At 37.0% G+C, this 19,392-nt stretch overlaps 1 protein-coding gene across 4 annotated transcripts in view; it reads left to right on the forward strand.

Annotated features, from left to right (window-relative positions):
* Positions 1-19,392, forward strand: part of LOC149787795 (receptor-type tyrosine-protein phosphatase R-like) — a 160,566-nt gene that overhangs the window by 89,453 nt on the left and 51,721 nt on the right. For all 4 annotated transcript variants that reach the window (XR_016424101.1, XR_016424103.1, XR_016424102.1 and 1 more), the window contains exons 5-6: positions 9,901-10,008; positions 13,118-13,332. Coding sequence is in view for 1 of the 4 variants with exons in the window: in XM_089974000.1 (XP_089830126.1) it covers positions 9,901-10,008; positions 13,118-13,332 (323 nt within the window). In the remaining 3 variants the exon portion in view is untranslated. The remainder of the gene's footprint in view (positions 1-9,900; positions 10,009-13,117; positions 13,333-19,392) is intronic.

Below are 19,392 nucleotides of genomic sequence, written 5' to 3' on the forward strand. Positions count from 1 at the left end.
AAACTTTTAAAAAACTTCTGAATCAAATGAACAAAATTTGATTAAATTTAACAGAAATCTTTCCTACTAACACGGCCCTTCAATTTTGTACAAATAATGCTGATTGCCATTAAATATGCCAGACAGTACTAAAAACAGAAAAACCTTGAATTACTTTTTCTAAGAAAAGCCAAGAAGAATTTGATAAGAATCTGAAAAGAAATTATGCCAGTCTGCCCATCAGATATAGTTACCATTAATAAATATAGAGAAACCTTTAAATGACTTTTTCAGATGTACTGGTTTTCAGAAAAATCTAACAGATATTATCATATAGTACGCTGTCATAAAGAGCTTTAAATTTTATACAGATACTGTGACACACCAAACTGCTACTAAAAATAGAAAAGAAAATAGAATTTGATGCAAAGCTTTTGGGCGTAAAGACCTTTCAAATTTTACTCATGTCCACCATCAAATATGCCCACCTTTTATAAAATTCAAGAACTGTTTGACTGTTTGGCCACATTTGACAGAAAGTATGCAGGTATGAAGACCATTTAAATTTATACAAATTATTCCAATCTGCTATCAAATACAGCCAGCATAATTACAAATTAAAAAACTCTCCAACAACCTCTGTTCACAAACTGCTGAACAGAATTAGACCAACTCTGATAAAATGCATTTGTTTATCCTCAGTCAGATATAGCAGTGAATAAAAATGGTAAACCCATAAGTTCTCAAAAAAGTACAGCACAGAAATTTAACCTGAGTTGTCAGAAATCGTCCTGGCGAGAAGGCCATCTGCAAATGATGCTGATTTGTAATTAAATTTGACTGCATTGCCCCCCCGCCAATTCTAGTATCCCATTCTTAAAAACTGTTCCACAGACTCTAATCAAATTTTACTGGAATCACCCTGGCATGAAGGCCTGTCAATTTTGACAAATGACGATACAACTTTCCATATTTTCACTGTGACTGAAAATAGACAATCTTTTAAACAACTTTTCAAAAACAGGTAAACAGAATTTCACTAAATTTCATTGAAGGCATGCTGACATATGCCTTTCAAGTTCGCACAAAAATGATGCTGATCTATGTTCAATATGGCTGCCATTTCTAAATATGAAACCTGTCTTATGTCCAAAAGGATGATACTAAGCCAGATTGCTTGGCCATCATTTCTTGCACATGGCTTTTAGCTAGATAATTGCATAATATTTGTGGCAGAGCAGCTCCTGATTGAGTCCATCATCGCTAGATCAGATATCGAGGTCACTGGAAATGAAATTACAGAATTATGTTAATTTTAAGTTAGCTACATTTAGCCATTGTTTTGAAGGCAACTTTTATATATAAAAAAATGGATGATAGACAAAGAGAGCTTATGGTATGATACATTGTCCATTATCTGTTCATCTATTAGGACAAGTTAGCTTGTTGTTGCTACTCCTCCCAAATTACATGGAAGATTGCCCTGAAACTTTACACACATTCACCGCAGGGTCTATTTGATCTTAAATGACAGTGGTGCAGCAGCAACATTCAATATGGATACAGAAGTGCCCATCATGAGAACTTATTACTAATCCTGATCGAAAAGTCTTATTAACATGGGGCTTTCAACAAATGACTTCTTATGGTGTCTAGTTGATCCTGAAAGAAAGCCTCCTGAATGTCCATTGTGACTTTCACTGCTGCCATCAAACCTCCATTATGGCCACCACAGTGGCTATCTTGACAATGTATTATTGCTGCCTCTCATTGATCATAGGTTATATGGGCATTGTGCTTTTGCTAGAAGACTTCATCTGATATCTAGCTGGTGCCCGATACAAATTATGACCACCCTGGCAATCATCTTGAAAATCATGTTGTGACTCATCCATATCAACATGGGGCATTTACTAAAGACAAATTATAACCACCCTGGCAATCATCTTGAAAATCATGTTGTGACTCATCCATATCAACATGGGGCATTTACTAGAAGACAAATTATAACCACCCTGGCAATCTTGAAAATCATGTTGTGACTCATCCATATCAACATGGGGGCATTCACTAGAAGACAAATTATAACCACCCTGGCAATCATCTTGAAAATCATGTTGTGACTCATCCATATCAACATGGGGGCATTCACTAGAAGACAAATTATAACCACCCTGGCAATCATCTTGAAAATCATGTTGTGACTCATCCATATCAACATGGGGGCATTCACTAGAAGACAAATTATAACCACCCTGGCAATCATCTTGAAAATCATGTTGTGACTCATCCATATCAACATGGGGGCATTCACTAGAACACTTCTTATGATGTATCAGTAGAGAGACAATTGTTATACACCCAAAACTGAATACATCAGCATATGAACTGGACTGCAACAAATGATGTGTTAAGTATTTAAACTGGGAAACAAATTTGTAACACCTTCTTTCACACTGATATGTAATTTGTAATACCTCCTTTTACACTGATATGTAATTTGTAATACCTCCTCTTGCACTGATATGTAATTTGTAATACCTTTTACACTAATATGTAATTTGTAATACCTCCTTTTACACTATGTAATTTGTAATACCTTTTACACTAATGTGTAATTTGTTATACCTCGTTTTACACTGATATGTAACTTGTAATACCTTCTTTTACACTGATATGTAATTTGTAATACCTTCTTTTACACTGATATGTCATTCGTGGCTGAATGTGCCAGTAGGATTTAAAAAAAGCATTGGCACTAAATCAACAAGAGGCCAGATACCAAACTGCCAAAGTTATAGTTGCCTTGTTATTTTGTAGAAGGGAGGAGTAGATGTCAGTTATTTTCTGTTTCAGAAACAAGTGCCTGTGGCTACAGCAGGTATTTCGTATCTGCAGGAAGTACATTGTTAAGGATTTGGTTGTTAGTCATCTTCAGTCATACACTTGGACTTGTTCTAGATAAGATTTCCTTTGCACAAGGAAATGGCACTATTTTTTTTGGTCTATATTTTAAGATGGCACCATAATAAGTTTTCAATTTATGTGAAGACATGAAATTGGTAATAAGATGATTTAAAAACATTCATGCAGTGCAAAACAAAGAGCATGGTGACCAAGACGGTTCTTGCACCATATCAGATGGAGGAGCCTGAATTGACATAAAATTGAATTGAATAAAACAAGCTGACAGCTCACAGGATTGGAAGTACCTTTTATATCTTGTCAGGGATGAGAATTGCATACAAACAGATGACAGGTCTGTGCCAGTCTGCTATCTGCTTGCTAGAAATACAATCAATATGTCAACACATAAAATGGTATCTCCCAACACTGACTGACCAAAAGATGAAAAAAGAAGATCAAATTTGTTATGTGTTTCAGTATCATATCATAGGCTGTATTTAATGATATCTATTGATACGCTGCAGACGTGCATCATTTAAGCCCTACCAACCAGTTATTGGGCAGTGACTGGTCATTGGTCAGTGTCTGCTTACCAGGCATCAGCCAATTCATCCTGGTGACTGGTCAGATCGTAATGGTCAGCAGACACTGGTAAGATCACCAGTATTTCACCAGTCATTACTCAGAGGCCACATGGAGTGGGATCTGACCAAGTTCTCCCATTTCCCTCCTCTGTGATCTCACCATGTGCAGGATTGGGAGTATGCCTACTGTGTTCAGACTAGGGAAGGGGATCAGATCATTATTCCTCCTTCCCTATTATACCATGAAACTTTATGGTTGTAACCTTGTTGTAATTGGTCCTTTATGCCTCCATGGGCTACTTGACCCTGGGCTACTTGACCCTAGACTCCAGGTAGAGGTGATACCATGGCTTGTGTTCTTCTATCAACTGGTGGCACCCACCAAGCTGGCTGGAGGCATAGCATCATCCAGGAAGGAGAAGCGCATAGTAAACCACAATAAGCTATGCTGTGCAATGCAGACTACTCAACTTCGGGACATAGTGAAGTCCAGCCATTCTCCTGTTCAGAGTATAATGGTTGGTGATGCTCTGTCAGTCCTCATTGACTTGAGTAAGTTAAAGATAGAAGCAGCATCAGTGACAACTCATTAGGCCCACCAGTTCCTCTCAGTTGGATTAGGAAGATGAGATCCAGTTCTTTGATAAGGCTTGCTCACAGACTTCACCTGAAACCATCTGGCACTCAGTCCAAGAAGATCTTTTCCATATTGGAAAAGGTCTCCAGGGTTCATCCACAACCAGAATTGCATCTTCCTCATTCCTCTATGAGGTTTTCAGCAGGCCAAGGCATCACTCAATAGCAAAGAGGTTTTTCCGTTCTTCCCTCTAACTTGAGACCTATAATCTTTGCTTTGATTCACTGGGCATATTCACCAAAGTGGCTTTCTAAACCTCTCCAGTTGGATGCCGTTTCATTCCAGATGGGTAGCTCAACTAGACCTTTACCTTCCCAAAAGAATGAATGAAGCAGAAAGGCTGGCTTTTAATCACCATTGCTTCTGATGCTGACATATTTTCAGCTACTTCATTTAATATGCTGAAGGTGGCCACATTAAATCCCTCCATATTGTAACACATGATAAAAGCTCTGGCCAAGATGTTCAAGCATGTGCTTTTCATCTCAATGGCATTATTGGCGCAACTTCTACACATCCACCATGACATTGCATTGAACTCTTCAAAGGTCATAATTTACCACAATAAAGAGCTCCCTAAGGGCTAATCTTGTGGGTTCATGGCACAGTTGCTGAGGAAGTTCTCTAACCTGCCATCCTTTCCTAGGGACTTCCTGCCATGCATTCCTTTCAAACATCCCTCCCTGTAAGTGCTGATCTACACCTCTTTTCAGAAGCTTGGTTAAGCATCAAGGATGATGAGTGGGTATTTCCTCCCCCCCCCCATCTCAAGGATCCCCATGGTCTTTCACTGGTCCAATTTGCTGAAGTCATAGGAAGAAAGGGACAGTCCCTCTCGGTCACATTTGATCAGTCTTCTGCATTCTGTCCTGAATCTTCCTGGTCATCAAGGAAAGTGGAAAGCTACATTTCATAATCAAACTATACCCTTTAACTCTTTACCTTCTTCTGACACATATATGCGACCATAAAAATTCCTTGTAACCCCAGAAACACATATACAAGCTGCTAATAATACTCTCTCTGTCTCGGCTGGCTCATACATGCGTTTCCGGCCAAGGGTTGGGAAACCCCAGATATGCATATACACGTTTTATGTTAAAGCTTTGTATTGGATGAAATTACAAACATCCGTTCATTTTGAAAATATTTAGCCAATGAAATTAGTCTTTTTATGAAATGATGAACATATTCTGTTAGTAGTTTTACAGCATATAAGTGGGAAATTATTGAAAACGAGGTCAATTGTGAAATTAAAACAATGGCAACATTCATGTATTCAGACGACGATTATGATGCGTGTTTTGAAGGATTTGAAAGTGATGATATTGCAAATGACATTGATTTTATTCAGATTCAGGATTAAGGATCGGACATTAGTACAAGTCCTGTTTCGACACCTGACATTTCAGATTTATCTGAATCCGAGGATGAAACGTGTGACAATCAAATCTGGTCAGAACACTTGAGACCAGTAAACGTGGACGACTTTACAGTAGTTTCAGAGCCAACATTTATTTTAGAAGAAAATGCAAGGGAGATATATTCCAGTTACTGCTAGATGAAACAAATAGAAATGCCGGAAAACAAATTGAATAGAAGCCTGATCCCAAGTGGTCACCTACTTCGGTAGCAGAAATGAAGGCATTTCTTGGAATACATGTCGTTTTTAGTATTATGCAAATTCCTGAATACAAGATCGCTTGGAACACAGGTAACTTTTATGGAGTACCAGGTATTCCAGATGTAATGACAAGAGAATGATTTGAAAAGCTGTCAAAATATTTTCATGTTAATGATGTGACTAACAACCCTCCATGGAGACAACCTGGGCATGACAAGTTGTGTCAAATAAACCAGTTCTAAAAACTGTCCTTACAAGGTGCCTTGAAAATTATAACCCACTGATGGATCAAGCTGTTGATGAGGGTATGATAGCATTTAAAGGCAGATTATCTTTTAGACAGTACTTGCCAGCAAAGCCTACCAAATTTGGTATAAAAGTATGGGAGAGGGCCAATCCAGCAAATGGCTATGTTTTCATGAATTTCAGATATATTGTGGACGTGAAGAAGGTCGAGGCACTGAACATTGCCTAGGATCCCGAGTTGTGACAGACTTGACAAGAAGACTTGTTGGCAAGAACCACCATGTTTACATGGATAATTATTTTTCAAGTCTGGCCCTTTTCGAATCTTTGCAAACTAACAAAATATACTGCTGTGGAACCGTACGTGCAAATAGAAGAGATATTCCTGAAGTCATAAAAAGTCCCAGAAGCCTTTCTAGAGGCCAGTTTAGAACAATGCAGAAGGGAACATTGACAATAACTTCATGGAAAGATAGAAAATTTGTCCATTTTCTTTATAATAACATCAGCCCTGGAGAAGAAACTGTAGTACAGCGATGGCTGAGACATGGTGTTCGCCAGCAGATAACTGCATCTGGTGTGGCCACATTGTACTCCAAGAAGAAAATGGGTGTTGACTTGGCTGACCAGATCAGAATGCAATATGGTACATGCAGAAAAGCAAAGAAATGGTGGAAGTATCTGTTCTGGTTTTTATTTGATATAGCCCTTTGCAATGCCTTCCTGACCATGAAAGAATCCCCAAACCATCTGATTATCACCTGGAGAGGAAGGACCAAAAAATGGTGTCAGCTTGACTTCTGAATAAATCTTGGACAGCAGCTTATTGCAGGTTACAGGGGATCAAGGAAACGGCCAGCAGTATCAGCTATAGATAGCGAAGGTAACTGCCACTAGCCAGTCAAATTTGACAAGTGGGGTAAGTGCAAACTTTGTTTGCAGAATGTCAGCAGACATGAAGTCTTTATTGGCTGTGAAATCTGCAAAGTTAACACATTAACCCCTAGCGATGACTTTACAGGGCAGGAGGTAGTAGCCTACTGCCGAGTTCTGTAGCGTCATGGTCATGCATGATAAAGTGGGTGGTATTATAGAAAGGTAGACAGATGTAGCTCTACAATGATACCAAATAATTTGGAATATCTAGTTGCACTACAAAATACAGATAGAAAAACCTCATTTTTTGGACCCGACTTTTTTTAACCCAAAATTTGCCCATGGTCAGAATCTGATTTTGTATCTGGATGTTTGATCTCAGATCTAAGGCAAACCGGTATGAACTGCAAACAGACAGATGAGCCTTTGCAAAAAGTAGGATAAGGTGGGCATTTGGAATAAAGAGTGGTCTACATTAAAAAATAATGGCTCCGTTTAGCAAAAAAAGAAAAGAAAAAGAAAAGTCCAACTTTTATCCTTCTGCTCATGCGTGAGTCAAATAGCCAATGAAAATCGATGTTTCTAACACCACTTGGCAGTATTTTATTGAAAGATGACCGGGGATTCGGTGTTTTCAAGTCTATTCAGAAATAGCTTTCTAAATGTGTTTCCTACTCGATTTTTAGGCAAAAATGACAAAAAGCTCCAGGGGTTAATTTGTTAAATTGTGTGTAGGAAGAGACTGCTTCAGACCAAATCTGCAGTAAAATAGTGGACACATTGTTGTGAAAAATAGTGTTGTGAAAAGTAGTCGAATATACATTATAAACAGAAACAGATATGTTGAGGTATATTTTTTTATTATAAATATGTGAATATAAACATTGATTCCTGTGGTCCTGTGGATTATATGTTATTTCCAGAACACAATTCTTCCATCAGATTTTAAGGTCTCTATCAACGCTCAGGATGTTTATTTGCACATCCCGATATTTTCCACCTATTGGATCTGTCTCTCCACATCCATAACTTATAAATGAAAGCTGAATTTGTAGCATTGCAAGGGCACAGTGACAGAGTAAATGGTTGGTGTGTCAGGGTCTCCTATGACATGACTATCCTAGTGTATCTCTGACATTGAGATGGCACATATGTCCCTTCTCTTAACATGGAGGCCAGGAAATTCCTCCACTGGGCCACCACAGTGAACTTCACTAAGTTTGCTGCATTCCAGGGAAAAAGGACATAATAACGGACCATCTGTTCTGCTCGAACAAAGCAGTTCTCATTGAATGGTCTCTTCATTGCTCCATAACAAAATTCCTTGTCTTGCTGTGGAGAAAGCGTCTGGTGGACTTGTTTCGCTCAGCAACAGATTTCCTTTAAATTTCTCCAGTACTGGACCAGAGAGCATGGGCAGCAGACAAATTCAGTGAGATCATACACCTTATACCATTCTGACCACTAACTCAGGTTCTTCAGTCAGAACTTCACAGTTTTTAATCATTCTCATAGCCCCACTGTCTGCCCATTGTTTGTGACCTTCTAGACTTGTTGATAAATCAACCAAGGTCTGTAACTCACGTGAAGGATATTATGTCACAAGACGGGGCTTCCTCCTTCATAATAACTCGCACATTCTCCATCTTTATGTTTGGCTCATCCTAAGTGATCTTTCCACCAACAAGTTTTTGGGCTGGGTTGCCAGTGGCATGAATCATGTCATTGGAAACATGTTGATCCTAGCTTTCCCTCTGTTACTTAAGTTGCTGATTTCCAAATTGTTCAGTAGCTTCTCAAGGGCTATTGAACAGCTATTTACAACACACTTAAATTCTCTCATGGCATGGCAGTTGGTTCAGGTTTACAAATTGCCGATCTCATTAAGTATTTTGAGCTGTTAAGAGCTATTGCCTGCCCTCTTTTGCTGAGATGGAATCGATCATGTGTTTTATGGTCTTGAACCAAAATCCCCCATAAACTGTCCTTTCATGACCTCAGCATCTGCAAGAAGACGGTGAAATTCGTGCCTTGTCTCTGTCCAGTTTAATGGGAATTATGATTCCATCTTTCTCCTTTCGCAAAAATCTGTTATCTTTGTTAGCTTCACTACGCGTTTTGCAAAAATCAGTTATTTTTGTTAGCTCCACTACTTATAGAGATCTCAAACTCAGTCAAATCGGTGTTGGGTATGATCAAGATATGCTTTTATGCACACTTAGTGCACACCATTTCTGTCTTAATGCCTCAAAAAGGAAAAGAAAAGGTAGAAAATGTCTTTTGGGCTCCATTGATATTTTGACTTCCATTGTCTCACAGTAAATTGTCACCCCAATCAAAAGATCTAGTACTTCCTTAGCAGTAGAGACCTTACTTGAAGTAGATGAGGTTCAAGCTGTTGCTTCCTCATGGGCCTGCCTTCATCATTTTGTTATGGATGACATCACAATCCAATACTAACCAGACCTGACAACCCATACAATTTCATTAGTCTTAGAAATGAACATTAAAATACAGATGAAATAAAAGCAGAAATTACAGAAAAATGATGCAGTAAAATTGTGATACCAGCTTGTCCATGTTTGATTCGAATCTGGGTTTCATATTAGATTCAGGGAGATTGACTTGAATACCTCAGACACTTTAAAGTAAAGTACACATAATGGGATAAAAAGTGTTAATAGTACAGAAGAATAAAAGGAATACCCAGATTCTTGGGGGAAGAAAGCAGGTAGGCAACAATTGCATTTATTAGACTTCATGTATTGATTTGAGTATGTATTGTGGTAGGAGAGAAGAATCCCATTATCATGTGAAATTGAATGAAAACAAAAGCCAAGTTGAGAGATAACAAGAAGCCATTGAGCTCCTTAGAGTTTGGAACTACACTGTGTGGACTGTACTTTAGGTAACTAAGGTCAAAGTTTTCTTCACAAACTTTTAACTGAACAGTGAATTGCATGATTAGACTGGTTTTAACAGATGACTACCAATCTGAAATTGAGCAGTTACTTAATTTTCGTTTTTCTGTTTTGTGTTTTTTTCAGCATGAGATAGCATTTGAGACTTACATTCAGCCAAACTGGATGCAGAATTACTTCCCCTACCTGATAGCAGCATGTGGCATAGTACTGCTGGTAACTACTGGCATATTGGTAAGTAAAATACATTGGTGGTAAATGCATATTGGTGAGTAAAATACATTGATGGTAAATGCATATTGGTAAGTAAAATATATTGATGGTAAATGCATATTGGTATGTACAATACATTGATGGTAAATATAAATTGGTAAGTAAATTACATTGGTGGTAAATGCCTGTTGGTAAGTAAAATACATTGGTGGTAAATGCTTATTTGCCTAAAGTTACATTAGATGAATACCAGTGCAAGCATAGATAAACATAAAGAATGGGCTTGGTTAATTGAACAAAATGAATGTTGAACCAGCAAGAGTGGGAAGTGAGACTAAAGTCACTTTTTCAGCTATTGTCAGCTATGTCATCAGTTCATAATGGCTCTGGTTTGTAGGTTATTTTTGCATATATTTCCTAAATCCCTTGATAGACTCTCATCATACTTGGTAAGAAGCAAAGGCAATTCATTCTACTGTATGCTTACTTACCCCTTCTTTTACTTTGGGTTTAAGGTCAGTCAAAGAATATTTGCATTCAACAGTTTTGATTTAAGGTTTTTCATTACTTGTATTTCCTAAATTCATGGATGGATTTTCCTTAGACCTGGGATGAATCATATAACAGGTAAGACAATTAATCTGGTGCCATTCTTGCTTACCCTTTGACTTTTGGGTCAAGGTCACATTAATAGAAAATTGGCATTAAGGGTTTGGTTAGGTTTTTCAGCTCTAATGGTAATAGACCAGAAGAGTTTATGGGGTGGGATGTTGTCCATCATCTTGCCATTGCCAAAAGTTTGTTATAACTACTCTTAAACTACTCTGAGGATTGCCATGAAACTATACACATATTTACCCCATGGTCTAGTTGGTCTTAGATGAAACTGGTGGTCCTTGGACATCCGATGTGACCGTCACATCAGCTGTATTAAAAATCTTGTTATTGCTACACCTCCAGAATAGATGGTCATATCAACATGGGGTTTTACAGAAAGACTTCTTATGATGTCTGCGTGGTCCTAAAAGAAATTTGGTGCTGATCTGACATTCATTAAGTAACCACAGTTGCCATCTTGAAAATCTTATCACTTTTCATGTAATGGATGTCATAATATTATGACTCGAGGTCATAAATTAAGTAACAGAAAGAAAGTGAAACCAACAGTTTAAGTAAAGTCAGCAAGTTATTTATTTATATGTGATAAAAAAATAAAGTTTCATGAGAACTTTAGTGTTGTGATATAAATTCCAATTAATCCTAAATATCCAATCACAAGTCCAAAATATAGAATGTTCTGAATAAATTTCAACTGTCTTGAATGTCCTGATGTAACACAAAGAGGTAATCCACAATGGTTTTTAATGAGTTTGTAAAAAATATAGAGTAGTATGTATATCCAAAAGTCAGTTGAATGGGCACTTGAGTAATTCAAATGAATAATTGAAATTAATAATTCCTGTTAAATTACATCTGCAAGGCCAGTCTAAATCAGGGATGACTTTTTTGTTTGTCAAAACCCTGTTCATAAACAGTTTCACTTGACCTATGGAAAAAACCCATCTATCTGCAACAAGACTGACCTTGAACTCTTGCTGTGTACACATTTTGTTCACAACTTACAATCATGGACAGTAGGTAGCTATGTAAATTATTTTTACAACTTGCAACCATGGACAAAAGTTAAGTACACAATATAAGTTAAGTGTATGTAGCACATATCAACTTGGAGTTATTAATAAAAGATTTCTTATAATGTCTAGTTGATCCTAAGTAAAAATGGTGCCAATTTAATGTCCAATATGGCGGCCATGGTGGCTGAAAATTTTGTTACGGCTACTCCTCCTGAATGGATTGTATATCAGCTAAGGAGTTTTCACTAAAAGACTTCACATAAATGCTTAAAAATCTAGTTGTCACTACTCCACCTGAATTGATGAGCATTCTGATATGAGGTCTTTATCAAAAGACTTCTAATGAAGTCTACTTTGTCCCACAATAAATGGTGCCAAACTGACACCCAATATGTGAACCACAGCAGTTAATTTGAACATCAAGACTGTTGGAGCAATGAAAATTACCACCAGTCACTATCATAACCGTTAAGATTGTTGGAGCAATGAAAATTACCACCAGTCACTCTCTTAACAGTTAAGACTGTTGGAGCAGTGAAAATTACCACCAGTCACTATCATAACCATTAAGATGTTGGAGCAATGAAAATGACCACCAGTCACTTTCGTAACCATTAAGACTGTTGGAGCAATGAAAATGACCACCAGTCACTATTATAACCATTAAGACTGTTGGAGCAATGAAAATGACCACAAGTCACTATTATAACCATTAAGACTGTTGGAGCAATGAAAATGACCACAAGTCACTATTATAACCATCAAGACTGTTGGAGCAATGAAAATAACCACCAGTCACTATCATAACCGTTAAGATTGTTGGAGCATTGAAAATTACCACCAGTCACTCTCTTAACAGTTAAGACTGTTGGAGCATTGAAAATTACTATAACTATCATAACAGTTAAGAAGTTACTGTGAGCTATCATTACCTTTTTGGATTAAATGAACTGTTAATTGTGTTAATTGGGTACCTACCAACATCTTGCAGTTGACAAGGTACAGTAAATGCTGTGGTATAATACAGTTATTATTTTGAGCTAATATTAAGGGTTATATTTTTAGGTAATATTAATGAATAAAAATGCTGAATTAAAACAACCTGCTTCTGTTTGATTTTACCAGGATCATTTAAGTTTAGGCAGGATCATTAAAGATTTTATTTTGGTGTTCCTATGTGTTAGTGAAAAAATAAATCCCAAGTTAGAGCCCAGGTGATATGCACACTTATCCCTTTGACCTTGTTGTCACAGACTCCTTCATATTTGTGTTCTGGTTAAAGCTTTTAGTTTCCTCAATCCCTTGATGGATTTTGTTTATGCCAAGACAATTCATTCAGAGGCATGCTTGCTGAACCTTTTGACCTTGGAGACAAAGTCACATTTTATGATGATGCTTAAATTTTTTGGCTTGACATTGCAGGCCCAGGCCTTTTTGTCATGGAAAGCTGCAGAAAATAATGAAAAGAAAGATGACATAATATGATCAATTTTCAGATCTACTGCTGCTGCAGGAAGAAGGAGAAAACACTGAAGGAAACAGATGACGAGATTCGTGCCTCACAGAAAATCTTCTACCCCTCCATTGCCCCTGACGCAAAAAACCTATTATTGATTCAGCCAGAGAATGATCCAGTTTATATCCCGAAGGGCTGTGTTACCCCAATACCCGCTCAACCCGTACGGCTTGTGAAAAAAGGACTTCTGGAGAGGTTAGTCATTGTATTCACATTTTACACCAAGCAGAGCAAAGCTTGCATGGGATACAGAAACAGCTTCCGTCTTACCATCACACTTTTCTTTCTAAAATGTATCCCAAATCCATTATACATAATTGTATGAAATTAAGTACAGATATCAAACTTTGTTACAATGGATTTATTGCTCACAATAGTCTAGAGTATGTTTTTGTGCCATCGGTGCATTGAAAAGTCACTGACCCATTAGAAATGCCCTGCAGTACTAGGGTGGAGCATAAACTAAGTGCACTCCTAGTACTTGAATGTTTATCGAAATACTATGTGATTGAAGCATGGCACTTTGACAAGACAGGTTCCCATGCTATGAGGGAAAAACCCTTTAATTTTGCAAATATTGATCAGAGTCAAGGAAAAAAGCTGTGTATTTTCAGCCAACACCTTTTCTCAGAAAAACATGTAATTGAGTCTTAATTCAAATTTTGGGGTTCTTACCAGAATGTTTGGACATTTTGGAATTCTTCAGTCGAAATAAAATTGCTTCTTGGATCAGTTGGATACTTGCCTTAAACACACTTGTATCAATCCAAGTGGTTAGATGATCAGATTTGTCAGTTAGACTGGTTACCGCTTTGTCTGATATTGGTGTCTTTTCTTTTGCAGAAGATAGGAAGACAAGTCTTGCATCATACTCTACCAACACATACAATGTGTGATCTTGGTAAATGTATGAGAAAATTAACTGATCTTCCCCAGGTTTTTGTGTGTGTAAAATTAAAGAAAATGTGTTTGGAAAATCTTGATTATTATTTGATAGTTCACTAGGAACGTCATACTGAAAATTGTTAGTCACATGATTTCTCAAAACCAGTGGGGGGAAGGTCATGCAAATTGTTTGTGGTCCCCACAATTTGTTTTACCCAACATGTGCTGCATTTTATTTTTTAAAATTGTTTTTATCGGTTAAGTCTTGGTCACATGGGGTATTTGCCGGAAGGCTTCTTACAATGTTTAGGTGGTCCTGAAAGAAAATGGTGCTGCTCATACATCTTATATGGTTGTCATTGCTGCCATCCTGAGAATCTTGTAACTGCCTCTGCACCAAAATAGATGGCCATATCAACATGGGGGCTTTTGCTGAAAGACTTCTCATGATCTCTGGTTGGTCATAAATGAAAATGGTGCCAATCTAACCTTCAGTAGGGCTTCGGAGCACAATGGCCATTTGGAAATCTTATTGTTGTAACTTCTAAATGGCTGGATTTTGCTTTCATCAGAAAACTTCTTACGGTGTCTAGCTTTTCATAAATGAACATGGTGTGCAACTAGATGTCCAATGTGGCCACCATGGCAGCCATTTTGAAAGTTTTTTTTTATCACTGTTAGTAGTAGTAGTATTTCAGTAGTTTGCATAAATTCCTGATCAAAGAATTCAGTGCATAAATTATCCATGCATAAGTTCTGGTGGAAATGGGTTTCATTCATTTATTTCCTAAACTTTCAGTCTACTTTTCAGGTGCTTCAGTTTTGCTTAGGCCAGAGAAATATTTTCTTTGCTTCCAGTGGGCCGACCATCCATGTTTCTAATTGACAACCCTAGCACTTTTTGCCCCATTGGCTAAAAAATAATTATAAGAAGAAAAATCACATTAAATATATAATAATCGTATAAAAATAAAAGAAAAAGAAGAAAAAAAAACAACCTACCTACCCAAATTTTAAAACTATTGCAACTGGAAACACATATTTGGGTGTCTTTATACATAAGGTAAGGAGGTAGCTAGCTCAGCTACGTTTGTATTGCAGTTGGAGTATCTCGTCTCAAGTCAGACCTTGGCCAAATATAGAAAGTTTCAACCCATGTCACATTTTTCAAAGACTTGTGACACACATAATTTGCAGTAATGTTCCCATCATGCATTTACTATGAAATGTGCACGTTTTCACCCACAATTTAGTGTTTCTGCAGAATTTTAAATTACTTTCATTGAATCTTTTAAGCCAACAGAATACCTTATACAGAATGATGGTTCATTGTCTATTTGTGGATTAAAAGAGTGACCTGATTAAATGTCTGTTAACATTTTCATCTCAAACATGGATAGATATTCAGTGATGATCTTGTATGTACATTGTGGCTGTCTATTCATTTTTCACAGACTATGATGTGTTTTTTGCATATAGATTTATGATACTACTATGCATTAGCTGGGTTTTGTTTTCTTCCAATTTTTACTTGCAATAATTACATTCCACCCATCAAACAGAAAACAACGGTGTTTGAAAGCTGATTTTTAAAAAAAAATTCACAGCATAAGCACAATACATGATTTTGATCCCTAAACTATTATTATGCAGTACACATTAAATTTTCATCTCATCCTGCCTCTGTTATTGTGTCTTAGTTTTTTAAGTTCTTGATTCCTATATGAACACCAGTTTTGAAATGACTCAATTTTAGTTGTGTTTAATTTTAATTTGAGGGGACTTATTTAAATCATTCATTGGAATTACAATGTGCTCGTTCATAATTTTGGACTAGATCACTATTTGGGGGTTACTGTCAATTCATTTAAACATACTGTTGGATTATATTGTGACACATCAAGACTTAGCACATCAACACTTTGAGGCTATTGGTATGTCAGCATATTCAAGATTGGAATTCATTCAGAATACTCTTTACTCTTGGACTTGTAATATTACTTTTAGGACTATTTTGGAATTATTTTCTAATGTACATTTTATTTATATTTTCATTTTGGAATTATGAGAAAAAAATATTTGTTGAATGTTATTACTCTTGTTGGTTTTCTGTTCTGTTAATTGAAGACCAAAAAGTCCTATCACATTGAGACCAGGTAACCACGACGTAAAGGTGACCATTAGGATACATTTGATGCCATTTAGTAGGTGGGACTTTCAGTGGCATCACTTTTTCAGGTCCCATTTGGCCGAGTTACTGCTCATTTTCATTTGGTTTTAAATGTGCAATAAAACCATGTAACTAGTATGTATTGTGAACCATGCAGAATATTCTGATGTGATTTGGTATGAACATTGTCTCGTATATTTTTTTTATGCATGGCCCTTGACAATTAACTTAATTTCTTCATATAGGATGTTACTTGTAACAAGCATAGCTCAAGAACCATATTCTCCTGCAGTTTAGTATAAACATTGCCTCAAAAAGATCTCGATGTTTTGTCTGTTTTAATTCGGTTAACTTTTTATCTTACCTGCCAGCTGAAGGTCAAGACTCGAAGTATGTTTTGAGGTATCAAAGTCGAGTCCATGCACAGGACAAAACGGATGTACAATTGAGAGTAACTTATTTCCATAAACCTGCAGAAAATGAAAAATATCAGTTTTCTCTGAAGCATTTAAAACACTATCAGAAAGAAAATACCTCTTAGACTAGGCATTTCCAAATATCGTCACGACACACTTAGGGGCCCCGGGTAGCCGAATGGTCTTAAGTGCTTGCTAGGTGTTTCCCAAGTTCTTCCTCCACCAACTATACTAGCCACCAAGTGTAGCCTCTCTTGCACTGAGAGTTGGTGTTAAACCCAAAACAACATCAACACTTCATACATATATGTGCACACACTCATTTATAGACAGTACATTTAACTGAAGAAATACACCAACATTCTGACATTAAAATCCATTACACAGTGGAGCACAGTCTTTACTAAATGTATTCTTTGCTGCTGTTAACTGGGGGTTTGAAGGTGATGCAGATGTCATTAGATTCTTTTCACTTATCAGAAACTGGATGGGTTTGTTTTGTTTGCTTCAAATTTCCCGGAAGATCTGGTTTAATTTTTCTCAACATAGAAAATGATCTTTTCACATTTGCATTGTTGTGTGGGATTATGGGACATGCAAAGGCCACACTAGTTAGAATGTTTAAACAGGTTTTTATTATTTGTATTATTGATCTCCATGTTTATGTGTTGCCAGTATGCTGGGTTGGGTGCTACTATTTTAATAGATGTCGTACACTCCAGGAAGACAATGCACTTCACAAAGTCAAGACTCCATCAACCAGGAGTTCTAAAAATTTAGATTTGTTTGACTTTATTAGCTTTACCAAAGACTTTTCCTTCCCTGAATCACAGCCAGATTTTGGCATTTTGCTTTCAAAATTGAATCACACTTCCAAACTATTTCAGCTAACAAAATAATTTATACAGTAAATTCCAACTGCAAAAAAATGTTGCCACTGATCACAAACCAGCCAATAGCTTTTAATAAAGATGGCTTAAACATTATCATTTGGACAACAATAATAACAGTAATAACAGGTTACTTATAACATGGTGCATATACTTCTTTGACATCAAACAAATTGGGGTGTTCCACTTCATGTATTTTTCCAATTCAAATTATCCTAATGGATTCTGCCACAAACACATCACGTTGCTATATTGTCAGTCAGTTATGTAATCTGTGCAAGGGTGCTCATTTATTGCTGACTGACTCTAAAACCTTTTAATCAACTCTGGGACAGTCAACTGTATATACTGCCCAGAGGTGAGTTTTCTATGAGCTTAAAGCATAACTTTACTGTTTATACGGGTTATTGACATACCATATTTATCGTATATTTTCGGACTCCGTTTGTTTTTGTTGAAATATAATATTTAAATGCCTTGTATGTTTTTGGACATTGCTCTGCTATAATTTGTTCTACAATTTATGTTTTCGGACACAATGTAGGAAGATCTCCTGCTTCGTTTTATTGTAAAATTCACAGCGTGTTTACCATTAATTTAACTGATACAAAATTCACTTCATTTGGTAGCCAATTATTTATTTTGATCATGAACTTCCATGAACTAATATAATTTAAATCTTTTAATCGTATATATGTATTTATGTATGTATGTATGCAGATAGATAGATAAACATTGTTATATAAAGCCATACACAATAAGTAGCAATATCAAAGAATGAAAAGAAATATGATTTAATTCTGTAATATATTTAAATATATTATTCAGTATCAAGTAGCTTGCCCATAGCCTTTTTTAGGTCCTCTGGCGAAAAGCCCTCAAATTCTGTATCACTATCATCATCCATATTGTTTAATTGTTTGTCATTTCTGATCAGTGCGTTTTCACTTCCGCTCAGATTAACACTGATGCCGCACACCTTGAAAGATTTAATTATCATTGTGCGCTTTTCCTTCAATGTGTCCATGGCATTTACAACCCAGTCCAATACAGACTGTTTGCTGGCTGTCTTGATCAGTCCGTTGCTGCTTTCATTAGATGATATTAATGCATTCATAGCATCCCTGATGTATTCCGTCCAGCTGCGGCGGAGGTAGCTCTTGACAGGTTTATTGATGCTCACATCAAGAGGTTGCAATTTGGATGTGCAGTCTCCTGGTATTATTGCTGGCACAACATTTCCGCACCACAACTGTTTCTTCACGTCATCAGTGATGTGAGCCCGGAACGAGTCCATAACTAATAGTGATCGCTCTCTTTTGGTGAATGCCAAATAAATTTCTTCAATCCATCGCAGCATTAGTGTTTCATCCATCCATGCTTTCTCTTGAACTACAATAATCCACCCATTTGGTGCCTTCAGATCTAGCTGTCTCTTTCCCTTGGAAGTAATCATTGGGGGTAATACGTTGCCAGAACCTGCAACGGCTAAAATGACAGTAATGTGTCTCTTCTCCACGCCAGTTGTACGAATCAGAATGCTTTTTGTTCCTTCTTTGTCCACCGTTTTCCCTGGCACAAGATCAAAGTACATCGGTGTCTTGTCCATGTTAATAATAAACTTATTGTCAAACTCATCCTCCTCACGTCTGTCCATCACAAACTTGTGGAACGAAGCAATCTTTTCTTCCAAATCCTTGGGTAAATGTTGGGCAAGAGAGGTCCTGCTTCTGAGCACAAAGTCGTGTCTTTTCATGAAACTCTCTCCCCATGAACGACTGGCATGGAATTTGCTCTCCGGAAATTCTGTTGAGACAAGCTCCTTGGCATATATACATATTCCCTCAACACTGACTGGAATTTGTAAGGCACGCTGAGTGAGCACCCATAGAGC

Source organism: Sinohyriopsis cumingii, chromosome 11 (genome assembly GCF_028554795.1).
Source record: "Sinohyriopsis cumingii isolate HCF-2022 chromosome 11, ASM2855479v2, whole genome shotgun sequence".
Taxonomy (NCBI): Eukaryota; Metazoa; Mollusca; class Bivalvia; order Unionida; family Unionidae; genus Sinohyriopsis; species Sinohyriopsis cumingii.